The sequence below is a fragment of the Pogona vitticeps genome, chromosome 5 (genome assembly GCF_051106095.1).
Source record: "Pogona vitticeps strain Pit_001003342236 chromosome 5, PviZW2.1, whole genome shotgun sequence".
Lineage (NCBI taxonomy): Eukaryota > Metazoa > Chordata > Lepidosauria > Squamata > Agamidae > Pogona > Pogona vitticeps.
In genome coordinates, this window is record NC_135787.1 from 11,662,501 (window position 1) to 11,689,943 (window position 27,443).

Here is a 27,443-nt window from a genome sequence, read left to right on the forward strand (position 1 = left end):
TCTGGAAACTGGGCTCATGTTCATTCCAGCTTTTAGTTCAAAGGGTGGTGAGGGAAGAAATGTATAAGGAGATAAGAGGGAAAGAATATATAAATGTTCAGGAGGAAAAGGTGAGCATTTGCTATGAAAACAACGAGGCACTCCCATGACAGAAACAGATACATAGGTTTGGAGATCCATCTGAAATTGGTTCTTGTTATCCCAAGTCCTGCAGCTCCCATTGACCACCTGGGCTGATGTAACAGTTACAAACCATTCAGTTTTTGTATAGCACTGTGAAGCCACCGCTGGCTACTCTGGGAACTCCACAGGTGATGGTGAAAACAATGCTACACCCTCATTTCCTCTCACCTGAGAGGAGGTAATTTATTGTAAGGGCCAAAGCACTGAACTCTGGATCAGAAATTCCATGGTCCAAAGGTCATCTCTGTCATGAATTGAATGGGTGACCGTAGGCAAGGCAATTGCGTTGCAACCTCTTCCCACCTCTGCAACTAAGAGTCAATGATGTGGAGAGCTGGAAATATAAAGAGATCTATGATAATCAACATTCCCAACATCCTCATCATCTTAGAATTCCAGAGCTGGAAGGGACTCAATAGATCACCAAATCCAGCCCTTATCAAGGAGACAAGGTGGGGAATTGAACTTCCAACCTCTGGCCACCGATGTACCAATGTGACAGTAGAAGGCAGCAGGAGGAGAAAGAATAATTTAACTACAACTCTTGGCAGCATTCATTTGGTGTCTCTACAGTTCTGGCCTGCGTCAGATCAAAAAGATCTGCCACTTGTCCAAAGCAAGCATCCTTTACAATGGGAGTCGGGATCCTCCATAGCCCCAGTCAGTCTCAACAAAGCAGCTGAAGTCCTTAGCGTTGACTGGAAAGACCGAAAGTTCCAATCCTCCTCCTTTATAAACAAGCCTTAAAAGTGTATATCCGCAGAGCATTTCCTTTTATACTCACAAATAATGGCCATTAAGGAGTTGAAATTGCCAATGTTAAAGCACTCCCGGGCCACATCGATGAAGTACTCTATCATTCTCGCTCTGTGTTTTTTCTTCACTGGCTGCAGGAGACAAAAGACAAGCAAGCGACTCAGGCAGGGGCATGATTTACTTGGCTTCCTGCTGGAACATTAAGGCTGAGAAAAGCATTGGGTGGGAAAGAGGCAGGCACAGCACACCCACCCTTGTTACAACTCTTCAAGGAAAAATAATGTTTTAAAGTTGTGGTAAATTGGAGAAATGTCATGGCAGACGAAAACCCCTTGAGCAAAGAGACGACAAATCAGGAAGGTTCTGTCAAACAAAGGCTTAGTGCTCTTGAAACACATAAGGAAGGATGGTTCGGCTTGCAACACAGCTGCCGGAGAAGAAGGGAGATGTAGTCAACAAATCTGTTAGCCTTACGGTGCCTCAGGACTTCCTGTTGCTTTGGCTGCATCAGAAAACATGGCTGCTCTAAATGGGGCCCAGACACATTTTCTATTACCTATAGAAAGGTAGCTGCCAGGTGCAGAATCCCAGAATATTTGACTGTTTTGAACACAGACACAAAACAACGGAGACAAACCACAAGAAAGACAGACAGATTAATTTACCATGCATATTTCTGTGGCCACCAAGTAACTGAGCCTGTTGAACCACTCTACGTATGCCTCCAGGTTCCGTGTTTTCTTCCGATCACTGTAGCAACTCTGAGGAGACAAGATGGTGTAACCGTTTCATGAGTTTATATTTCTGGAGGAAAACCTGCACTTGCACCACTGGCTTAACTGGGTGTCCAAGAATCTATGGCCCTGCTGAAGTGGGTTTCACCACCACCCGCAAGTTGCTACTGGAATGCCGTGTTACAGCGTACAAAATGCAAGGCGGTGTAATGCTTACTCCTACAGTTAATGTCAAGCACAAAACAAGCCCTTCAATGCTGGTGAAAGAACCATTCAAAAGCTTCAATAATCAAGTGATCGAGTTACCCATTCTGCATTATGGCACTGCATCTTATGAGTTATGGATCGACATAACTCTATAACATCCAACCCTGGATGATCCAGGTGCTCTTGGACTGCAACTCCCAGAAACCCTGGACAGTACAGCTGATGGTGAAGGCTTCTGGGAAGTGCAGTCCAAGAACACCAGGGTTACCCAAGGTTGGGATCTGCTACTCTAGAAGAACTCAAGAACAGTTTCAAAAGGCCTCCACTTACCATCCTTTAATCTGCCTTCATACTTTACACACCTTGGAGAAGTTCCTTTTTGAATCTAATTCCTAGAATCCTCTTCTCAGCACAATATTGGGGGAATTCTACTACTTGTCATCGGAAAGTACCTAATTTTCCCCAATCTGTGCTTCCTTAGCAGATGGAATCATAATGCCGACCAGTCAGATGCCAACCAAGTGACAGCTGGCTTCATTTATCATACAATCTCCACCGAGCCCCACCCTGTTTACCTTGTCGTTATCCAGAGGATCCTTCTGTACAAAAGCTTGGACAAATTCTTGTGGTCCAATGTAATTAAGCCTTTCCTAAAGTAAGGAAAAAAGAATTTAATTGTAAGTCCAAATTCACGGATGGTCCCTAAAATAAGAAACAGGGAATAATAAAATAAGAAACGGGGGGGTGGATAATGATGGGGATGTGAGCCATAGAGAGGTAGCATCTACTCACTAGCTCTATGTGAGTCAGCTGTTGGGCTAACATGTAGGGGTCACTACAGACGGTGATGATATCCCGCTGGATGGCCTGTGGTTTGGTCTTCAGGACTGTCAACCTGTCCGTTGAAGATGCATTGATTTTTGCAAGAACCTCTTCATATTGACTAAGAGAGGCCAGCTTACGAATGAGACTCTGGATGATTTGCTGTACATTCTTCCGGTACATCTGCTGAAGGTAAAGAAAAATATATGATCAGTGCTTGTCTTAAATATTGTGGTAAGGCCAGGGAAGTTCAGGGAAACACACCAAAAATTCTAACCATTCTCTTCGATACACCATATCACCAGCTCCTGGGTTTCCTCCCAAACTAGACCAAATCAGGGACAAAAGGTGAGCTATAATGCAACAAATAAACAAATAATACACAGACAGCCTTTCTAGGCACAGTGCCCTCAGTGGCAGGACAACAAAGGGAAGTTATTACTGTAAAAGATTGCAAATTCTAACACTGGAATCTCTCAAACAGGAAAAGAGAAACTCATCTCTAGCATTCAACCATTTTGCACTTAATCTGTGTTTCCCTCCCACTTCCAGGTCCAGTTGTATTTAAAACACACACACACCAGGTAACTAATTTTGCTAAACTGCATCAATTTTGCATTATGGGGCAAATAGGCATGTCAGGATCAAGCCCCTTGGAAAATACACCTGGCAACTGAGTGATTTACCTGTCCTGCATCGGCACTGCAGAGAAATGTAGGATATACATTTTACAGCAAATAAATGCAAAACAACACTTCGAATATTTATCAACTTTTAACTATACACCACTTTCCGGGGGTATACAACACACTCACAGCAGCCCACACAAAAACTGCTATTACACAACATGAAAATAATAATACAATTTAAAGGAATAAGGCCATCAAACAATTCAGGGGGAAAACCCAGCAGGAACAATTAAAGTTACAATATAAAAACACCCCACAACCTTGGAGCAATCTGTTAAAAGCAGATGTAAACAAGAGCTCAGGAAAGCATAACCGTGGAGCCGGAAGGCAACCCAAAGATTATTCACTCCAGTCCCCTGTCAATGCAGAAAACACATAGCTACAGCATCCCTAATGCTGGCTATCCAACCTCTGCTTACAAATCTCCAGTGGAACAGAATCCATCACCCTCCAAAGCATTGAACTCCAAAGAAGATTGACAGCCAGTGAAGTGGATACAGAATCAGTGTCATGCCAAATTAATATCAGAAGAGGAAATCTGAGGAAAGGTTGGTCCTCACACTTCCAAACAAACAATTCTGCTTTCCAGAGGCATAGCTTGTAAGTCAGCTGCACCTGAGGAAGGAGTCTTTACTCCACAAAAAGTGCACACCATAACACAATTGTGTGTCACAAGATTCTCAAGAGTTGTTACAATCCCTGAGAAATTTCATCACTTGACATTTTTCCATGTCATGTCAATATACACCCATTGCCATCTGCATTCTTAGATTTAGATGTAGCAGGTTATAAAAATTCACAAAGGAGAATTATAAGACAGCTCTGCAGTTGCCAACTTGCCTAACTTTGAGTTCATAAGGAATCAAGGAGGGAGGGGTTAAAGCAGGATTCCCACAACTTGGAAAAAGGCATTGCGAAAACGTATCGACCCGCAGGTCAAGCAACAAAGTGGAATTTTTGTTCAAAGGGACATTTCTAGATCTATTTCGCTTCAATAAAACCGGAGCAACCAAGCAGACACTGGTTAAACTTAAGAGGATGATTTACATCTCAACATTTTTAGAGAACATGGAAAAGTTAGCTTTTTGGACTACAGTTCCCACCAATTAATACAGATACTTCTGATCAAGATCCAAAATCAGAAACTAACCAGAATATGGTTTAAAGGCATGCACTTTGAGAAAATAAATAGGTCCAGAAAGTAAAACTTCCAAAGGAGAATTGGATCTCGATCTCTCTCTCTCTCTCTCTCTCTCTCTCTCTCTCTCTCTCTCTCTCTCTCACACACACACACACACACACACACACAGAGAGAGAGAGAGAGAGAGAGAGAGAGAGAGAGAGAGAGAGAGAGAGAGACCTTTCCAGTAAAAGCCACAGGGTTAATTTTCTCTCCTCTTCTGGTTAGACCTCTTCCTCAAAGTCAATCAGCTTGCGGTTGTATGGGTAAACTGTCTGGGCAAGCGGTATGGCCAACACAAGTGGTTTCTGGACATTTCTGAAGCAATGACTCACACTGAACATGCAAGGTGTTATAAGTAGATTTTATAAGATAATCTGTAAATTCAAAAAACACAAAAAAGCCTCTTTGGGGTGAAGCAAGAATGATAGAAACCACGGCATATTACATGTTACTATTATAGAAACCACTGTCTGGATAGGTTACAGAGTTAGATTTCCGGCTGCAGACCAAGAGTTCAATTCCCTACTGGGCATCACAAAAGAGCCAGCCTGTGTGACCTTGGGCAAGCTGCACAGTCCCAGGGCGCTCCCCAGAAGAAGGGAGTGGTGAACCATTTCTGAGCATTCTCAGAAAACCCTGGAAAGGGTTACTGTAGGTCAGAATGGACTTGACGGCACAAAATTATTAGTACAGAAGCTAATGCTTTTCTTTTTCCTTTTCTTTTCTAAATTAACCTTTCTAAAAACCTGGTTAAAGGGCATGATCAAGCTGTGAAAGACAGTGACAGATCTGGTATTTATTTTTCTGAAGGGCACTGAGACGCCGCATGACAGCTCAGGAGACTGTAATAAGAGATGGCTTGCAGTAGTGATATAAATGTTTTTAGAACAGCCTAAAGGCAAAGGGTACCCTTATCACCGAATGCCTCTCTGATGAGCTATGTAGGGCAATCTTTTGGGGGCAACCTCACAATTTGACATGACAGGATGTAAAGGTCAGTGCTAAGATGGCGTCTTCTATTGTAACAATTTCCAAAGGGGCGGCCATGTTAGTCTTGTGCAACAAAAACTGCAGTGTGTGCTGTGGCAGAAGCCCCTCAAATTCATTATCACGGGAATTTTTATAGACTTATTTAACTGGTTTTTAAGATGCTACTAGGTTTTCTCTGGGGGGTCGTTTTGTTTCGTTGCGCTAAGATGACAGGTGAATGACTTTATATTGGAACCATCTTTTAATTTTGTATGATGATAACCCTGATAGGGTTATTCAGGTATGTAAGATGTTCCATGCATGGTTTACCATGGCAAGTTCTCATGCGTTTCAATGACTGAGCAGAGATTTGCATCCAGATCTCCCAATCCGTAGTCCAACACAGTATCCATTATAGCATATATTTATTTTTCTGGGATTTTGCAGAAATCTGTATTCTCCTAAACCATCTACCTATCTTGTGGAAATAGTCAACAAAAGTGGGTTCTCTTAAGGTAGCTAAATAATTGATACTGATCTACTGTTAATCAGTGGACGGAGGATCTTCTAACTCTTTCAAAATTCAGACGTGTGGCATATTGACAGAAACTGTATTAATAAGTCTTAAATACGGAGAGCATGAAATGCAGACCACCTGAAGCTGTTCAGAACTGTGATCAGAAAGACGGCTTATTTCTGGGCTTGACCGATCAATATTCTGACATTGCGTAAGACAGCTTCAGAAGCTCTTCTCTGTGGGGAAACTTGTTTTACACCAGCCTGCACCATCATTCCAAAATATTTTCCAGCTGCTCATCTCATCTGTTCATTAACTAATCTCTTGAGGCTGGAGTCGGTGGGTCAGAGGGAGGACAGAGAGAATACAATGCATTCAAGGTCATTCTCTAGACTCGGAAACTCTGTTTTAAAAGCACCCTTAGCCTTTCTGTAACAACTTATCAAACAAATAACCCTAAGACACCTCTAAGGAACCCTGATTGGAATCTACATTTGTAAACTCTTGATGCAAGTTGGGAATGGTTTATGTGGGAGTCCTGGGAGGCTTTGCATAGATCCTTAAAACAGTTTTCAATTGTATTGTGTAAGGTTTTTCCTCTTTTAGGGACCGAGCTGATCTAAATTTTTGTGTGACAAATGAAAAAGCAAATTAAAAAAACTTATTGTGAACTTCTAAATATGTAAAATCTCTGCAGCATCAGGGAAAAGGTCTCAGGAATAATACATCCATGTGTACGTATCTAAGAATTTGTGTTTTCACGTGCTAACGGGCAGGCACCAGCTGGTGAACAGGTGGCTGGCAGATAAGGAAAGAGGCAGCTGGATTGGGAGGGGGGGTTGAAAGGAAGGAGAGGCCCAGTAGGATTTCAAAAGCTGATCAGACATTGAGCAGATCGACTGGAGGTGTGGAAAGAGAGAAAGAAGCCATACAGGCCAGCTCTAGTACGTGATTTGCATCCCCAACGCACAGATGGGTGAAAACAGTCCTTTGAAGTAATTCCGTACTGCTTGTTTCTCTTGGGGTTTGACGTCTTTTCCCTCCAATCCAGTATTAAAACTGGGGACAGATCGGACTCTTGGCCTGCAGCCACCAAGAGCTAGCACAAAGGGCCAGCAGCTCCATGCTTTCAGAGTCGGCACAAGAGTAGCATTCTATACCATTTTTAATTGCAGGAGTGCACACAGCTTGTTCAAGCGGTTTTGCAACTCCGTGGTAGCTGGGATATTTTCCCAATCCACTGGAGATTCAGACCTCAGATTTAAAGGGAGAAAAAGATTCGAGGTATGGAAACGAAGTTCAATGAGGTAAGACTGAAAGAACTGGGCATGTTCAGCCTTGAGAAAAGAAAACTGAGGGTAGATATGATAGCACTTTTCAAATACCAGAAAGACTGTCATGCAGAAGAGGGGCAGAATCTCTTCTCAATCATCTCAGCAAAACACACAACAATGGGCTCAAGTTACAGGAAGCCAGATTCAGGCTAAAGATCAAGAAAAACTTCTTAACTGTTAGAGCAGTACAACAGTGGAACCAATTACCTCGGGAGGTGGCGAGCGCTCCAAAAGAAATTTAGACAACCACCTGGCAGATAGCCTTTGATTTGTATTCCTACACTGAGCAGGGGGTTAGACTAGACAGCCTTCTAGGTCCCTTCCAACTTCATGAGTCTATGATTCTATTTGCTTCAAAAACAATGATCGCCAACTGCATGGCTCCCAAGAAAATAGCAGCCATTGCCCTCATGATTATAAAGCAGCAGCAGATATAATGCCTTCCCATTTGTCTGGCTATGCAGGGAGGGCTGTGTGTGTTTTTTTGGCAACAGTGGCTCTTGGTGAGATACCCCAGGGACTGATGCATATTTGCAGGCTCGAATTGAGAAATCCCACTGTGTCCTTCGGTTGCATTTAGGATGAAGTTACTGCTAGAGGTGTTGTGAATGAGGACTCTCAAGCTGAAGCCTCATAGCAGGGTGTAAGAAACATGCCTGCTCCAACCTCAGCCTTTCCTGTTCTCTCTGAGCTCATCTGCACTCCTCAGAGTAGCCAGCAAATAACAGGATTCTCCTAGGAAGAGGAACTTGTTGTAAGCTATCCCCCTGTAATGCAAAGTATCTGAGATGCTTTCATCTAGAATGGGCAACTAAGAGCCATTAGTTTAACAAAAAAAAAAAATTCCTTATTTATTTATTTAAAATATTTTTACCCCTGGTTTCCCCTTAAAAGGATCCAAGGCAGCCTTCTTGATACAGACTGAGCTAGCACCTTTGCCTCTTCTGATTGCCACAAACGAGATGGGATGCAACATAACATCTATGCTTCAGATCAGCCGTTGGGGATCACATAGGACACAATTCTACTGGTTACTTATATCAGTGTTAAGTGCAATCATGGATTGCTGCTAGTTAAACAAGTCACCACTTGTATTCCTTGCCACATGCCAGCCACAATAACTTGGTGCAAAGCAAGGAATACAAGCAGCAATTCATTAACTCTACAGCAATGCACAATTAGACTTACGCCAGTGCAAATAACCAACAGAATTCTGGCTATGCAGTTTTGGAATCATATTTTTAGCACTCCCATGGATTAAAGATCTGTTTTCCCACACAATTGTTAAACTGGCTGTTGCATTTCCGGCACCAGTCATTCATCTATGAAACCTGCAATGGTTAAAATACACTCACGACTCACATGACCATTCTTACTTATGCCTGAACTGTTTTAAAGGCCACTTTTAAATATACTTAATGACAATGCCCTACAGTAGCTTGAAATCTTCCAAAACAAAATAAAATCATGGAACACCGGAATCATTCCTGCCCTCTCAAGAGGCCTACCTCATCCCCACTGGCTATTCGGTGGGCCAGTTCTTTTAAATTCCTCATCATCCGCTCATCCCGGAAATCGTAGGGAAACGTCTCTGTCCACTCCGTTAACAACTGTAGGATTTTGGGAGCAATCTTCCGTAACCGGCTCTGGAAAGAGAAAGAATGAGAGAGAGAAAGACAGAGATCTATTATAGGAGCTCTTCAGTAAATCTTTATGTGCCAAAGTTACTACAGAATACAGTGGTGCCTCGCTTAATGATGTTAATTCATTCTGAAAAAATCGCTGCTAAGCGATAACATCGCTAAGCGAAAATAAAAAGCCCATAGAAATGCATTAAAACACGATTAATGCGTTCCTATGGGCTTAAAACTCACCTTTAAGCAAAGATCCTCCATAGCGCTGCCATTTTCGGTGCCTCTAAAGCGAGGAATCCGTACCTGAAAACAGCGAGCGGCCATTTTGTTTACTCGGCGGCCATTTTGAAACCGCCAATCAGCTGGCCGAAAATTGAGGCTTTGTGATGATCGCTTCCATGCGATCATCACAAAGCGAAATTCACCCATAGGGACCATCGCAAAGCGATCACTTTTGCGATCGCAAAAACAGCATCGCTAAACGATTTCGCCATAAAACGGAGCGATCGCTATGCGAGGCACCACTGTATTAGTATTTCTTATAGCTTGTTCATTGGGGGAAGCAACATGTGTTTTTTCTGTACCTTTGGTGCTAAACTAAGACTGGGTGCCCTCGAGTCCTCCTGATGTTGTTGGACTACAACTCCCATCAGTCTTTGTCAGCACAACATACCCATACATGAAAGCAATCAGTCTTAGAAAAGAGTCAACATTGGGTAATAGGGAAATTCTTATTCACAGCAAGTGATAACTGCAATGGCATGCAAGTTAACAATCCCCTGTCAAAAAACTGACCGTCCTAACATTTGGAAGCCCATCAGCCAAAGCCTGGAAAAGTTACTTTTCTGCGATTACAACTCCCAATTCTGCTTTAGGTTTTGGGGAAAAGAAATATAAAGAAACTGTAGTATTCACAGAGAAGACCACACAGGTTTTTTTCTCTCTCTCCCTCTCCCTTCTGTTGCTGGATTTAGGCTGCCTCATCTCCACCTCAATGGCTAGGCTTTCCACTGTCACACTCTTTCCTCCTCCCCACGGGAGGACAAGGGAGTAAATGGAGAGTGGAAAAACACCCGTCATGAGCTAGGTTGATTCTCTAAACATCCTATGACTGGTCCAGCCTGAACCTCCACCAGCAATCTTGTTGATGCTTTTCTGAGAATAAGACACCCAATTCCCAAAACACCCTAATGGCAAAGTCATCAGGCCGTGTTCTTCCTTCTTCCAACCTTTGTGAAAGGAAAGGGAAAAGCAAAAGCACAACAGAGCACAGCACTGGAGAGAAAGGAAGGAGATCCCTCTGCAGGCATAATGGAAGGTCTCTGGTGTCCACTGGTAGTCCACTGAGTACAGCACCAAGTGTTAAGTAGGTATGTATAAACTGAGTGTAGCAGTTGAAAACTGAACCAGAGGACCAAATCCCCATTCAGTCATGAAGCTCACTGGATGACTTCCCACCATTATCTCTCTGCCTAAACTTCATTACAGTTATGTTGAGAAGACAAAATAGGATGGGGTCTGGGGATCAGATATATCACCTTGTAATCCATGGAGGAAAGCTGGACCATTACAGTAAGTAACTAAGAAATACAGCTAGCCCTTAATGCACAGAGCTTCTGGGGCCAAAGGTCATGGACCCAAACATGCTTTTCTCTTATGACACAACACCAAGTAACATGGATGGGGCAGATTGCTTACTTTATCAGCGGCAGGCTCCTCCAGCCTCTGTTGCTCAGTACATAGGTGGCAAACCTTGGCCATCAACTCGTAAGGATGTACAAAGAGCCGAGAGCTGAGCAGGAAAGTAAATATGTATGTTCTCTGCAAGTAAGAGAGAAAGACAAACAATAGAGATTTCACATTTCATGGATACCAGCTGTGTGGTCAGCGCTTTATTGGGCCAAGGATCACCTGTTGCGTGCTGGGAGAAGCATCCGGAATTGCAGATGCAAGCATTAAACATTAATTGCACCAGACGTCACTGCCTTCAAAATCCACCTTAGTTACATCACGCTCTGGTTACACAAGGCTAGACAACAGACAGCGCAGGGCAGGGCCCATCACTCAGCGCTGACAATCCTTGGGAAACAAAAGCACGCACAAACATTCAGCACCTGAGATTTGCTTGTTATGCTAGTTTGGCGTTCCTTCCCTTGCTAAGCATAAGCATTATAGTCTAGTGGCTAAGATCTGTTGCCCACAAACAGGTACCTTGCCAATATGCAGAACTACAACCACACCCCAACACCGAACCAGCATACTGCCTGGAGATGATAGGAACTGTAGTCTAAAATGTCTAGAACAATAATTCCCAACCTTGGGTCCGCATACGTTCATGGACATTTTGGCCAGCACAGCTAGTGGTGAAAGTTTCTGGGAATTTTAGTCCATGAACATCTGGGGACCCAAGATAAAGAACCACTGGTTTAGAAGGTGTCCATACAGTAAGCAAAGGAAGACTGGTGGTTAACAAAGATGTCAGCAACCCATCTAATGCTTCATACTTTTGAATAAAGCATCAATTGCACTGATTTGGGCCATCATGAATTGCACACTGTTATTTTTGCACAGAACAGCATTTTCACTGATATGAAAAGTCTACTGAAAACTGCATGAAATTTCTTGCCAATGAATAAAAGAATGTTAACACGCAAGACATATATAACCATTGTGTAGATTCACAGGCTGCAACTGTCCAAGCCACTTCTGTGTCTTCCAAGATTTCTCATTACAGTGGTGCCTCGCTAGACGATGATAATCCATTTCACTGAAATCACTGTTTAGCAAAATCATTGTCTAGTGAAAAGCATTTCCCCATTGGAATGCATTGAAGTCTATTTAATGCGTTCCAATGGGGAAGAATCGTCGTTGTCTAGCAAAGATCGGCCATAGGAAAGCCGCTTTGCAAACCGCCAATCAACTATTTAAATCACTGTCTTGCAAAGCTTAGGTCCCCAAAACACCTGTTTTGCGAGCGCGAAGGGAGCTGTCAAAATCATTGTCTAGCGGAAATCGGTTTGCAAAGCAGGGACCAAACATTGTCCAGCGAAATTCCCCCATAGAAATCACTGTTTTGTGAATCGCTATAGCGATCGCAAAAAGCCAATGTCTAGCGAAAAAACTGTCATGCGGGGTTGTCTAGCGAGGCACCACTGTAATTTTTTTTAAAAAATAAGCTAAAACATGGCAGCAAGTTTTCTAGCTACTTACTTGTTTAGCTTATCTGCAACTATTTTGTATTTAATTCATTTTGTTTACATTTATTCAGCACCAAACTACTACTGTCAACATTTTTTAAACTATACATATTCTCTCCTTCATTCACTTTCTCCCTTAAGTGAAATAAATGGATATTTCCTGCTTCCCAAATGGAAATTATCCTGAAAATATTCAGTCTAATTAAAAACATCCTGAAACAATTAGAGCAGTTAAGGAAAGAAAAACACCCTCTAATTTCCCCTAAAAATTACTGCTGGAAACAATGGCAACAATTAAATGAATATAAACTAAGTGGGTTAAGTATTTTAGAAAAGCTTCAGATTATCTAGAAAAGTGGCTCTTTGACATTTGGGGGACATTTGAGGCATCAGAAAGGGGGCCATTTGGGCTGATGATCAAACTGGAATTTGGTCTTTGCCCAGCCTAGATTAGCCCTATCTTGCCTTATACTCATTACATAATATACAGTAAGATAAACCATACATTCCTCTGAAAGAAAAAGTCATGCTGATTTTAGGGCGTTGTTGTAGAAATTTTTAAGATCACACATTGAAGCCACATAGAAAACATTAAAAAGTGACTAGTGGATTTTCTTTGCATCTCTCTGTAGTACCATAGCAGTCTTTCCCTCTTTGATCTCTTCCAAGGTCATGCAAAAATATTTCGTATATTTACCTAGCATGTGCAGGGCATGTTATGTGAGCAGACACAAGGAAAGCATATGACAGACTTCTGATGTGGGATAAACAGCAAAGACTGTTATACCAGTAGAACTGTAGTGCAGTAAACCAGAAAAACTTGATACAGAATAAGTCTGCATTCTTGGTAGATCCCCAGATGTGACAATACCAGCAAGTTTACTCCTCACCAGGAACAGCATAAGCATTAGGTAAAAGGAGGTAGCTGCCCCAAACAACTCACCTGGGGCAGCATGAAAGGGTTGGGATTGGGGGCCTCTCTTGTACTACATCTCCTTCTGCATCTTCCAAGCACTAAATGCTTATTGTTTATTGCCAACTGTTAGTCAATAATGTCAATAAATTCCGTAAAGCTTCAAGAGTTCCCCATCTCCATGTGAGTGTCAGTCAGTTTGTCACGCCGCTTCCACACATGAACATGAATCAACCGGGGGAGAACGTGAGGAGAATTTTGAAGCCATAACAAAGCCAGCTTATTTGTTTGAAGAGTGAGCATCAAAGGAGTCAGGTAGGTAATACTCATATTAAGAGATTTAGCATAATCAATTACTCAGCACGATCTGCACCCAACATCAAACGGGGGGAAACGATTTCCATTCTGAACTCACAGAAAAGAAGACTGAGAGATAAGCAGAATGATTACCCAGAGGACACAGAAGGTAAACAGTGATATACAGAGTCTACTCCATTCCTCAGTGTAGGCATATCTCTAAATTCAAGGATGTTATATCATCATCATCATCCTCTTAGAACTGCAGAGCTGGAAGGGATCAAATCGATCATTGAGTCCCTCCTGTCAAGGAAGCACAGTAGGGAATCGAACTCCCAACCAATGGCTCCACATTGAGAGGCATAAACCACTGAGCTGTCGAGCAATTTTAGTATGGAAGTAGATTTAGCAGATATCATGGATGGCTAAAGGACTAATTTTGGAGGGTGCCCCCCACTTGTTCACAACCCATGTACTGTAAATACATCCATTACCACCTTTTCAATACAAGGCACTCTGTTTTTTCCCTAGATGCAGGTCTCAGGACCGCATTGATTGTATTCTGGGATGGGCGGTGTGAGAGACAAGCTATGATCTAGACTCTCCCCTTTGGCTGTTACTCTGGGAAGACACGGAGAAGAATAACTCACTTGAACACCTGCCCTTACCACCTGTTTTGAAATGGTGTCATCCAGATAATCTGCTTTTTGTAGGCAGCAAAGGAAGAAAAACATCTGTCTTTGTTAGTATCTGCAGCTGCTGCTGAGCTGGCTGAGAGGAGAAACAGACAGCCCGCCTTTATCTCTGAATGGTGCAGAACTGACTTTCCATGCCACCTTGACACAGCTGACCATTTTATTGCTGCATCATGATGATCTGAGGGTGTACTGAATCCTTGGGGAGAACAGAACTAAACGGTGGAATTGGGCAAGGAGGCACGCTAAAAACCATGGGGGGTCAGCTATCAGGCAAACAGTGCAGCCCACATGTTGAGGTACAGTTCATTTTAAGAGATGCTGAACTTTGACTTGCAAGAAAAACAACTTCAGGCTACAGCTGGCTACTGTTTACTTTCCCCACAGGTCAAACCATTCTCCATAATACAAACAACACACCTTGCTGAGTGCCCCCATTTCTCCTTATTTAGATACACAGCGGGCCAACTCCATTTAATTTGCAAATGGCGCAGACTTACATCGGGGTAATAATCAACAGTGGGCACTAAGTGCTGGATGAGGGCTTCCAAGGATCCCGACAGCAAGTTGTTGTCATGGTAACAGAGGCCTCCACAGCTGTCCTCTTTCGCCTGGTACAAGTTTCGGTTATAACTGCTGCTGTCGAACATAGCGACAAAGGGCAGAGTTTGTGGCATGTTTTCCTGTGGAAACAAAGATGCGAGAAACATTTATACACCATGCCCAATGGCTGGGCCCTCTCTTTCAGCACTTCATAACCATTCTATCTGTCCAGAAATGATACATATATAATATCAAGCCAGGCAACACATTTCGCTTCACCCTCCAGAGTCTTGCTTCCTCCCCTCTCCTTTCTCCCTTCCCTCCAACACAGTTACAAAGTGGTTCTCGATGCAATTTAGCACGCAAGAGAGCTTTTTTGTGTGTGTTGAAGGAAAGACCCACTTTGAATGCAGGATCCCACCACCATGGCAAGAAGAGAAACATAACTGCTATCGATGCATGCCGCCCGTTCCTTCACTGAATTTTTAGCACTTGCATAGACCAGCTGTCTTGTTAATTGAACTTCTACTGCAACTGAACACCTATTCCGATAATGACACAAAGTCATCATTAGGATAGGTGACCATTTCCCTCACGAGTGGTTGAACAGCATGCAGGAGTTTTCAAGGACCACACCATAATGACAGCACAGAATGCATTTGTGGCACTTACAGACTGAGCATCTTCATAAACTGACAAGACTAGAAGTGAGCTGTCACTGGAGATTGACCGTCAGCCCATCCCTGCACAGTTTTGAAAGGATTAGGCCTGCAAATGCATATCTGATCCAGGTACATGCCATTCAGGCGACTAAAAGTCCAGATTGAAAAGATACGTATATCTTCATATCCTTCCCAAAAGCAGCAAGAGTGGAAACTGATTGCAATGCCAAATTTGTGTATTCCACAATTCAAGAAAAATATAGTAGAAAATACTCTTTTTTTGGTCTCCATCAATCATGCCCTACAGGTAATAATATCCTCAGGAGGATTTCTCAAAGACCCTCCCAACAAAGCAGGCTTGTAATGTGACAGGCATTGCTGAAACTTGACTTCTAAATCTTTTCAGTTCAAGGGATTAACCAACAATGCTATTTGAAAGATTAAGTGAGGTAGTGAAAGAACCTCCCCATCGCTCTTTTATAGGCTCTCAATTATTTCAGTTCTCCAGAAAAAAAAAATCAGTTGAAATCAAAACTCTGAGATGTTTCATAGATACAAATTTGCATGGACTGCAATGGGCTTATGCAAAGTTCTGTTAATGAATCAGACTTAAGAGGTTCTTGTTTTCAAGATGTGAACTAAATCAACAAGCTCTGGAGTCAACAGCATTCTTGACCTCTGCACTCTGTAGGTAGAGGTTGTTCATATAAGCCAAGTAAGAGTCATTGGAATTTGGGAACAGCCAAGGAAGAATGTTTCAAAAAAAGTGCAGAAGTGCTGAATTTCTTAGGGCTAACTGTATATCCAACATGGACCTCCCTATGCTTTGGGAACAGCACCCTGAATTAGTTATGTTCAAAAAACCATCACAAGAAAGTCTTGACACTGCATAGAGCAAAGGAGTAATTCAGATTTTTAAAAAGCACATTAAAAAGTTCTTGAACATTTTCCCAGTTTATCTCCAAAAATATCCCATACTCTGTTATTTCCAGTTGAACCCTGTCCCAACAAGACCTCGAATTTTATCAGTTGTAAGATATGATTGGAGCACCATTTATATGTAATCTTCATTTAGAAATGAGTATTCCATATAGCTGTAACAGTGGGGAAGGTGAATTTTCAGTAACAGAGTATGTAGTTCAAGGAATTGCACAAAACGTCTGCAGAAAAGAACTCCAGGTACTTCATACCAAACTAGAGCTTCAAGGACTACACAGAACAGAGTCCTGGTAGCTAAAGTGGTATCGAACATCTATAACAGACAAATTTAATACATTGGCTTAAGGTTTTGTTTTTTTTCTGACGGAGGGTTTGTCTCAGCACAGCAGCCTGACTCCAGACCACTGCTTCTTAGCTGCAGGCTGACAATTAACTAATGCATTTGCGTTTTGTTACAGCATTTTATGTTTTTTATGGCCTGATGGTGAATAGCATGCTATGTGTTTCAAGAGTTTCCACCCTTTATATCAAAGGTACTATAAAGGTGCTCTACCCAGAATTCAAAATGTTATGTTTTAGAAAGCACTCATTGTGTTATTCACTGCTTCTCAGCAGCCACATTGCCATTTATTTTATCATTACTTCAGTCACGCAAATAAACCATTATACCGCATATTAACAACTTGTGGTTACCCACAATACAGAAAAACACAGGGAAATATTACATGATGCCCCCTAGTGGCACGTTCTGATATTGCATCTTGGAAATATTCATAAAAATAGAAAAAGACAAAATCAGAAATATGACATTCGGGACTGAACAGAGAATGGCATTAAGTCTCAAAAATTCTTGCCAAAATTCCTGGACTGCTTCAAGGCTCAGTGCAGTGCAACAGGTATATTGACATCGATGGGATGATAGGAAATATCCACCTGGCCTATTTTTCCTGCTAGTGCATCTGAAGAAATTGTCCATGCTTAAGGTTTACACACCTGAGTTTTGTCAGAAGGAAAACTTCCAGAGTTTCCATTTGGTAATTCCAAGTGCAACTTAATCAGTGTTCTCTGGAAGTTACGTCATGGCAACTGGACTTCTTTCTTACTAGCTTGTTCGCTACTCATCCAAGTAGCTTCTTTAGTCTGAAGAAGCTACTTGGATGACTAAAACGTTTCAACCTCATAAGAAAGAAGTCCAGTTGACATGACTCAACTACCAGATAACCTCACCTGGATGACTGAGAATCTTCACAATTAACCAGTGTTCTTTTGTCATAAATTACAAACAGAATTGCTATCAAAGTCCCACACTATCTAGAGTATTGGGCTTTTTCCTACATACACATCCTAACTATCGTACATCCACATTAGTGGGTGTGGCACAGCCATATCAAATTGGAACAGGAATGAGTGCAATGAATTAAGTTGTTCACAGTGTGATATTTAAACAGACATCAAGAGGACCTCCTCTTCCTGTGCTTAGTCTACCACACAATTACTCCAGGCATCCTGAAAAAAGACAAATTTCAGCACATGAGTATAAGCAAAAATAGAAACTGAGGCCAGAAAGACTGCTACAAAGGCAGATGAAAATCCTGAACTGAAAACAGTAGCAATCTAGTAATTGTCTTCAAAAGCACTCTGTCCCTAGTTTGTTTTCTTTTCACATCAGAACTGTACATCAAATGAGGAACAGGACACGAAGCCTGTGGAAGGACTGGAACTCAATTCCATGATGGAGCACATGTCTGCAAAATGTCCCAGTCCGCTCCCTGGCCTCTTGAGGGAGAACAGCAAAAGCTTTAGTAGGAAACTCTGGAGAAAGCCACCGCCACTCAATGTAGAGACAACCCTGAACTAGATAGACGTATGGTTTGACTTGAGATAAAACGTATGCTTTATCTAATAGTCCAGCTATCTCCATCTCAAGCTATATCAAGGATCATGTCTCCCTCCGTTGAACCTATCCAAGTGTTACGATCATCAGGGGAGGCCTTTCTCTTGGACCCACCACCATTGCAGGTGCATTTACTGGAGATATGAGAGGTCGCCTTCTCTGTGGCTGCTCCCAGGCTTTGGAACTCCCTCCCACTGGAGGCCAGCTTGGCTCCATCTTTGCTGTCCTCCTGCAAGCAGGGAAAGACCTTTCTCTTCAGGCAGACTATTCCTAGAGACTGGCTCTCTAGGAGACAATAAATGGGATGGTTTATATGTTGTGGCTTCTAAACCTGTTTTTAGTAATGCTTTTAATATAATGTTATTAATTCTTCTGCATATTTGAATAATTTAGTGTTTTTAACTTTTGTGTTTTAAATGATGCAAGTCTCCTTGGGTACTTTTTTAGGAGAAAAGTGGGGTAAAATATGACGGACGGACGGACGGACGGATGGACGGACGGACGGACGGACGGACGGACGGACGGAAGGAAGGAAGGAAGGAAGGAAGGAAGGAAGGAAGGAAAGAAAGAAAGAAAGAAAGAAAGAAAGAAAGAAAGAAAGAAAGAAAGAAAGAAAGAAAGAATTGGTATGTGCAAGCAAATATAGACAGTGGCACAATCTACAGCTTAGATCACTCCATGTATTCAGACCGGGAGGAAACCTAAACTACAGTTAATTCAGGCAGACCAGCTGCTGCTAAAAAAACACTGAACATGAGTGTGCCCACAAAAAGCCTTTACATTCCCTTATTAAGCCACCATTTAAATGAAGATGGCACTGCCTTTCTTTCCCAATTGTGTACCATGTCTTCCTGGGGCAATGATGGTGGGGGCCTTGCAACAAAAAAAAAAGTGGGGGGAGGTAAATAAGTGCAGGCCAGAGTGTGCCTGTCTGGGAAATGATTTTGGAGGACAAGTGGCAACAGGACAGCCTGTGGATAAGTAGCGCTTCTCTCTCCCTCTCCATCTGTGCATTCTGCAAGGGCTAACAAAGCACTTTTCAGAGGGAGATGGAGAAGCTATTAAGTTATTAGTTGGATTCCTGGGGACAAAAAGGAAAATGAAGCGGGCATGGCATAGAGCACCATACAGCCCAGCTCGCTTCTGGCAGCAGGTCAGAACAAGGAATGCATTCAAAAGCTGAAGAAAACTATAGGATTCAGGGAGAAAACAATAAGAGAAAGCAAAACTTGATGCTCCTGGAGCGGTGGGGGAGGGGGGGACTAAGACACTTGGAGCAGAGCCTTCCTGGCCTGCATGACCCCCCCCCCTTCTCTTAGCTAATCCCCTTTTCAAGATGCCAAGAGAGATTTACATCAAAATAAAGGAGCAGCAGGCTCAGCATCTAAAAAGTCACATCCATCACTCTCAGCAGCTGTTCAACCGAGGACTGAATCCCCCCTAACCCCCCCCCCATGAGCACAGATCCATTTTTGGGAGAGGGCAAAAGACTAAGTGCAACCCCCACGTGCCACAACAGAAGGGAGGGAAGCCCAGCTGGGCTTTGGCAGAACAACAAGGCGCAGGAAACCCAGCAGGTGAAAGGCAGTGTGAGAACGCCACATGCCGCCTTGGAAGGATAAAATATTTGCAGAGAGAGGAGGGAAGTAAAAGCTCCTTGGTCTTCAAAGAGGATCGCCGGCAGAGGAAAGAGAAGTGCAGGGAAAGAGGCGCCACGGAACTTGATCCTCTCAAGAACACAAAAGAGTTTTCTTTCTCCATCCCTTCTTCGCGCCACGGAACTTGATCCTCTCAAGAACACAAAAGAGTTTTCTTTCTCCATCCCTTCTTCGGTTTACCAGAGAAAGCAAACCAAAACAAGAACTCGAACCCACCTTCTCCAAGGTCGGCAGAATGCTAGCAGATTCCAGTTCTTGCATCACTGATATAAATGACTGGATATGAGCTCCAGGTGGGAGCTAACCTACTTCAGGTCCACCCAGACATTTCATTATTTCAGGTCCACCCAAACTGGAAATTGGATTCCCCACCTTTGCTCCCCCTTCCCCTCATTTCAAAAACACTTTGTGACACAGAAGAGAGAGAAAACAGGGAAAAGCCAATAGTCAAGAAATAAAAGTCCAAAACCTCTTCCAAGAAACAATGGAATCAGCAATGCATGAATGGTCGTAGGGAGAAAGCTTTCATGAGTGACCTTGTAGGTATTGAAATATTATAACGAGCACGCTGCCTCTTTTCCATCACTCCCACCAGATGCTCAACCAGAGGTTGGATCTCCTCACCTCCATAGTACAGATCCTTGTATGGATCAGTGAGTTTGAACACCTAGACTCCTGGAAGTTCTAAACCATAAACCTTATTGTATCTCTTGGGAAAGGGGTTAGCCAAGATCTCCCAGAGACTGTGTGGCTGATGGGGCTGCAGGAATGTCCATGTCTGTGGGCCTTGAACAAGCTGCACAAGTCCCCCAAAGAGCCGCCAGAAGGAGAAAGTGATAAATCTGAGTAATTCTGAAAAATCCCAGGAGATTGGAATCAACTTGATTCAGTTATGTTAAATGTTCTCTCTCAAAACCGGGACTTTTGGCAGTTTGCCTCGAGACTGAAACAACCCCAGATAAAACCACAAGCCGTTGAAGCATTAACAGACAGTCAAAACAAATTATAACTAGCAAAACTGAACCAAATGAAAAACGCATCAAAATGTACAGCATCCACCAATTAAAAGCCACTTTCTGGATCAGAAACTCAGTAGCTGAAATGGGATCTGCTTGCCAATGGGCAAGCAACCGAAAGCCTAGCCTGAAAGGGCGTTCCACCTCCTAAGAGTAGCCAAGAAGGCCTTACCTTGCATCTGTTCCCTGTGGCGAACTGCAAAATCCCCCACATATTTCAAAAGCGGTACAGGTTTGACATGGGAACCTAAAGTCCTCCACATAGCCTAGATAATCCTACAGGATTTGAGATTGCATGGGATTTTTTTGGGCAACACAGCATAGATGAAAACTCTCCTCCTGATGACATCTATAGTGCTTGTGGAGACACGGGGAGGGAGGGGGAATGAGAATCAGCCACACCTCACTTCTGCTTCATGCATTCATAGAACTGCAGCACGTTGAGATGGCTTGGCTGCTTCCAAAGTTTAATTCAATAGCAATACAGCTTCTGTGCCTGCGTGTGCATTGGAGCAGAAGGTGAGAGTTGATGGTGGAATGTCACTACTTTGAAACGTGCCACACATTCAGACCTGGTTACTGAATGAGACACAACATGTAGCATTCTAACAACAAAGTTTGTATGAAAATGTAAAGAGGATGGTTATGTAGGTCATCCATCAATGGCCGCACTTAATACAGGCTTGGGAAAAATGGAGCAGAAATCTTCAACGTGTTTATAGTGCTAAGGCACCTTTGAACAGCTTTGATCCAAGACAGAGTCCTGAGTGAAAGCACGCTGTAGATGCAAGAACTGGCTTTATTTGCTGGGGGGGGGATCAACTGAAGAAGGTTTGGAACCGAGAAATACTACTTTTTTAGATTATAAATCCCAGGTTGATCAATGTGTGGGATCTTCTGGGAACTGCAGTACAAGAATACAACATTTTCCATTTCCAATTTTGAGACTAAGCAGCATTTACATTAGTCGAGGGGCTTCTGCTTTACTCCCAGTTCTCTTACTCTCTGTAATTAATGAAACCATATTGTATGAACCAAATGTATACACGTTACTTAGTTATCATATTTTGTGTCACAGATCCCACCTTTTCTTGCTGTACTTCCCCCTCCATGCCCAGTTTTTTTTTCTCCCTGCAGATGCTTTTAAGATTAAATGGCCAGAATCCTATTGGTGCTCATGTAAGGTTTCTGTAACCTGCTCCAACAGCTAATTAATGAGCTGCTAAGGTGCATCTCAGATACACAACAAAGCACATGATCATGTGTGTGGCTAGGACATGCACTTGTACCTCATCAATTAGCCATACCATGTTACACAAACCTTATGCTAACTGTTACAAGATGCTGACCAGGGCCTTTAACCTGCAGTACCTCATTAATCAGAGCCAGCCTAGACCATATGTGAAGCACCAACTTTATAGGAGGTCACTTGGACAGAGCCTGATCCATACATGGATGCAATACCTCCAAGAAACCATCTACAGACTGCTGTGGATTCTACAATACAGGAAAGATGGGCTATAAATGAATAAAATAATTAAAAGCAGAAGAAAAACACTGCCTTCAATCAAGACTTACGCATAGTTAGAGAAGACATGGTGAAATCAATAGGATTTTAATTAGTTATGAAAAATTACAGTGCTTTTGATCTCAGTGGCCTGTATCCTGTTAGGAAAATGCAGAGTGTAACACTGGGCATGCAATCTCTGAGTTAAAGATGCATGAGCTGGAGATCAGCCCATTGAAAGCAATGGAGTCTCCATGTGAACAACAGAAAAGTGAGCACTTCCTTGTACACATGCCAGAAAAGGGAAACAACAGCTGAAATCCTGTTGAGGCAGCAACACAGGCAAAATTGAGGATGATGATGTCATTAACATACAAAGTTACTCTTTAATTTCATTTAATTGAAAGCTTCCTGTTCCTATTTCTCTCTCTCTCATTCTCTCTCTCTCTCTCTCTCTCTCTCTCTCTCTCTCTCTCTCTCTCTCACACACACACACACACACACACACACACACACACACACACACACACACACACACACACACACACACACACACACACACACACACACACACACACACAGAGGTTTCAAGGCTCCCTAAGAATCCCTTTTGACCTGGGGAAGCCTTTCGGAGCCTCAGGATGGGGTGACAGGATCAGAGCCTTTAACAGTGAGAAATCACCACTGGATCAACAGCGGGGGTCCCAATCCTGGCACCAGCAATCCTGCAGCTGTTACTGGATATTAAAGGTTCCCTCCATCTCAAGGCTTTCAAAAGCTTCAACAGGTCAAATGGGGTCCCTAGAAGGTCTTGGGACATGAAAGAGAGGGATAAGAAACATTCAATTCAATCAAAGAATGAAATTGATGACAGCATTGCCATTTACACCCAAGTAGTTCCTCAACAAGATTTCAGCCAACGAGTGCAATGGACTGTTGCACAGGTAATAAAAACAAGGAGGATTCTAACCAATGGATCTATTACCACTAACTGTTTTAAGCAGTGCCAGATTTATTTTCACTGGTTTCTTTTTGATTTCATTCTCTTGAAAGCTTTTTTTTCCCCTCCAAGTGCTTTCTTTTTCACCCTCTTCTGTGTTTAAACCAGATGAGCTTTTAAAAAATGCATCTATTTCCCCTTTTTAAAGATGTTGTTAAGCCTGAAAGAAATTGATGTTTTAAAACCATAGGATCCTGCTACGATAACTTGTGCCATGGATTAGTCGGCTAGTAGTAATTATAGAAGTGCTGACATATAATGATCCACCGAATACCCAGGGAAAAACACAGCCAGCTACCCATTCTGTTTGAGGCAAAGCTCGGTGATTTATGGAATGAATTAATCTGAAAGGCATACACAATAGACTTAGGCCAGCCAAAACCTCCATTTAAAAAAAAAAAACGAACAAACCCTGCCTTTCTCTAGGCAGCAGGCAGCACTGGGAGGCAAAAGCTTGCTCTTTCAAGTCATTATTTACAACCAAGCAGCTGGAAAACTGGGAGGAAGCACTTCAGACAATAGTCCATGACAAAATGGACAGCAGGCTTCTTCTTGATAGCTCACAGAGAGCTCTTCACATCTGGATTCTCTGCCTAGTGTTTCTGCTTTGACCCCTGACTGATGAAGTTGATTCAGCTGCCACCTCCAGCCTGCTTATTTTCAAAGCCAAAAGTGCACATGGCCAAAAGTATCAGTCCAGACAAGTCTACCCAGAGGCAAGTCTCTATGTGCCTGCCTGGGTGCTAAGATTATCGAGAGAGGTCTTTCTCTTGGTTGTGTCAACTTCATGGGTGTGTTTGGTGGGAACACCAGAGATAATCTTCTCAGTCTCTGCTTTTAGACTCTGGAACTCCCTCCCACAGGAGGCCAGGCGGGCCCCATCTTTGTGGTCCTTTTGCAAGACCTTTGTCTCCAGGATGGCTTTCCCTTAATAACTAGCTCTCTGAGAGGGATTTTAAAGGGAGTGTTGTGCCTTGTTCTTTTGAAACTGTTTTTGGTGCTGATTTGGTTTACCATTTTTAATGTGATCGTTGTTTGATTCTTTTAAAAATGTATGTATACTTACCGTTTTTAGCTTTCAAATATTGTATTTTCATGATGCCCTAAGTTCCTTTTTAAGGAGAAAGGCAGGGTAAAAATATTTTAAATAAATAATAAGTAAGTCTCAATGAGACTAGGTTGATGCTGTTCTATGACGTTGATTCTGACCCACGGTGATCCTAAGAAGGTTTTTGAAGTGTGCGAAATGCTCAAGCAGTTGGTTCAAGCCAGATGGATAGGGCTTACGGCATACAAGGATTTCACAGCTTCCTTCTTCCACCAAGTGTTCATTGACTAACTATGGTTTTCCTAGAACTGAAACTGACTAACGAATATTCTTAAGTGCTCACTGCTGCCTTACAGGCATTAGGAACCAGCAGCCTGCAGACTAAGGCTTGCATGTGACTCTTAGTCTAATTTCCAGAAGTTGACAGCCAGTAGGAAGTTTTCTGCACACATCTCGAGCTCTAAATATGAAACAAGAAGAGGCTCAGTTAAATCTATTAGAATTAAAAACAAGAAACACACCTTGCCAAGTGAATGAATGAGAAATTGTACCTCCCACCAGGACATGATTCTAGATAGATCATCCAGAAGTCACTGAATAGGCTTTGAAACAAAGTAGGAAGCTCAAAAAATAATCAAGTAAAATGAGCTATTTGGATACAGGACAAATTTCCTGTGACCCTGGAAAAACTGAATCAAGGCAGCATTAATTTATATGTAATTTATATCCTACCACATGTACAAAAGAAGGTGTAGTAAACAGCTGTAATAACGGGATTGAATTAACTTGCTTCTGGTCAAAGATAGTCTAACCATTTTCACATTTGAATTTGTTCAAAGGTTATTTATATTTTATATATGTTCATAATTTTAAATTGTGCAATACTCTGATACGAATAGAAAGAGGATGGGCATGAGTCTTGTAGCCTCTCGATCTTAGACAGAAAGAAGAACATTCATTTTCCTCTCAGCGAAATTTCTGTGCAAATTTTTCCCCTCCTAGAAATCTGATGAGACATAGGATTTCTTGAGTTTTGTGGTCATTTTTTTCTGCAAGAAGCTGCAAACTGCACATGGCGGTAACGACTGCTTTGCAGAATTGCATCTTTCCTATGCAGAATTCGCCATAAATGGTATTATGTTGCACGGGATGGTAGTTTCCTCTGCACAACAGCTGCAGAAAAATAAAGGAGTCAATAAGAGAGAGAAGTGATCTCAAAGTCTCTCTCTCTCTCTCTCTCTCTCTCTTTTTTTTTTCCCCCAAGAAGGGGGAATAACTTGCTGTTGCAGAGGCAATCTTAATGCTGAGTCTTAGCAGGGCAAAATTCAGAAAATCACCAGGATTGAGAAGCTTTCCAAGTACAGTGGTGCCTCGCATTACAACGTTAATTCGTTCCAGCGAAATCGCTGTAGAACGAAAACATAATGCAAAATAAAAAAGCCCATAGAAACGCATTAAAACCTGATTAATGCATTCCTATGGGCTTGAAACTCACCGTCCAGCGAAGATCCTCCATAGCACAGCCATTTTCTCTGCCCGTGCAGCGAGGAATCCGTCCCAGAAATGAGCGGGGAGCCATTTTTTTTCCCGGCGGCCATTCTAAAAGTGCCGATCAGCTGGCAAAGCGAAATTCCCCCATTGAAACCACTGTAAAGCTATCACTTTTGCAATCGCAAAAAGTTTGTCGCAATGCAATTTCGTTGTTAAACAGGGCGCTCGTCTTGCGAGGCGCCACTGTATTCCTCATATCAACTTTTTTTAGAGAATGTATGCCTATGATGCATATGGAAAGGCTGGAAAACTGCCTCCCTCTTGTTGCTCAAAACAAGTAAGATGGTTTAGGCATCTGTGTGAAATTTCACTTAGGAACTGCCCCACTGTTCCTTTCTGCATGTCAATTCACCCTCTTCAGGAATGGCAGAAACCCAGAGACCCAACTTTTCCTTGCCCTGTGGAATCTCACATGATATATCAATGCTAATTTCTTCCAGGGGAAGGCAGCCAAAGGGATACCATAGAGGACAGAGAAGAATGAGTTATACCCCCAGACTTTGGCTGCTGGATTATTTCAGCTGCCAGCAATTCTCATGTTGGACAGAAGGTGGAACCTGATGCTAAACCCTAGGATCAAAGTCTCAGTGTTTCAAACAATCACACCTCCAAAGTCAACAGATTAAGAAAGCTATCTCAAAGATGCAGAAAAAGCACAGTGGATAGAAAACAGAGCAAGAAAACAACTCTTCAGCCCAAAGATTATCCAACAGCTTAAGAAAACGGACCACCGAGGTTTGGAGATTGGGAGGATGCTTTGGGGATGAATAAGCATTTTAACTTTTAACCTCCTTATGCAGACATACTTACCGTAACACCCACCCACACATTTTTATGGGGACACTAGAAAACAAAATTCTTCAGACCGAGAGGCGTGGAGCTGAGTCACTCGTCTTGCAAAACAACTTGAAAATGTCGGCTTCACTCTGTTTTTTACATTAGGCTAAACATATGCACAGAGACACACACATTTACACGTACACTCCTCTCTTTTTGAGCTTTCGTTCTACATCTCCGAGCCACAATCAAACAGATATCGCAATAACATCTTCACAGCTAGTGACAACCCTTTCGTGGCCCATTCCATTGCACAAATCGATAATGGCCAAGCCCTTCAACTGCATCCCACAAATCAAACACAAAGCAGAAATCCGAGTGTTGCTCTCGCATAAACTGTAGCTCAGACCCGACCCACTTTGCCCTGTGGATGCTTTGTCTGATCCACATAACCACGGAACCAACAGCAGTGCATTGTGGGAGAATGGGTATGATCAGCCCTGGAGGTATTTAGACTCCAAGTAAGACAGGTCGAGGGACGTGGTGGCGCTGCGGGCTAAACTGCAGAAGCCTGTGCTGCAGGGTCAGAAGACCAAGCAGTCGTAAGATCGAATCCACGCGACGAAGTGAGCTCCTGTCGCTTGTCCCAGCTCCCGCCAACCTAGCGGTTTGAAAACATGCAAATGCAAGTAGATAAATAGGTACCATCTCGGTGGGA

At 42.6% G+C, this 27,443-nt stretch overlaps 1 protein-coding gene across 4 annotated transcripts in view; it reads right to left on the reverse strand.

Annotated features, from left to right (window-relative positions):
• The window catches only part of RASGEF1B (RasGEF domain family member 1B), a 228,488-nt gene that overhangs the window by 11,417 nt on the left and 189,628 nt on the right, over positions 1-27,443 (reverse strand). For 2 of the 4 annotated variants that reach the window (XM_020803180.3, XM_020803182.3), the window contains 8 exons: positions 14,631-14,813; positions 10,727-10,849; positions 8,903-9,040; positions 2,673-2,888; positions 2,456-2,530; positions 1,605-1,700; positions 968-1,070; positions 1-29 (listed from right to left, as the gene is read on the reverse strand). The exon at positions 1-29 is cut by the window's left edge and continues 51 nt beyond it. In XM_020803180.3, the coding sequence (XP_020658839.1) occupies positions 1-29; positions 968-1,070; positions 1,605-1,700; positions 2,456-2,530; positions 2,673-2,888; positions 8,903-9,040; positions 10,727-10,849; positions 14,631-14,813 (963 nt within the window). The remainder of the gene's footprint in view (positions 30-967; positions 1,071-1,604; positions 1,701-2,455; positions 2,531-2,672; positions 2,889-8,902; positions 9,041-10,726; positions 10,850-14,630; positions 14,814-27,443) is intronic. The other 2 variants (XM_020803181.3, XM_078394495.1) reach the window with 1 other exon arrangement.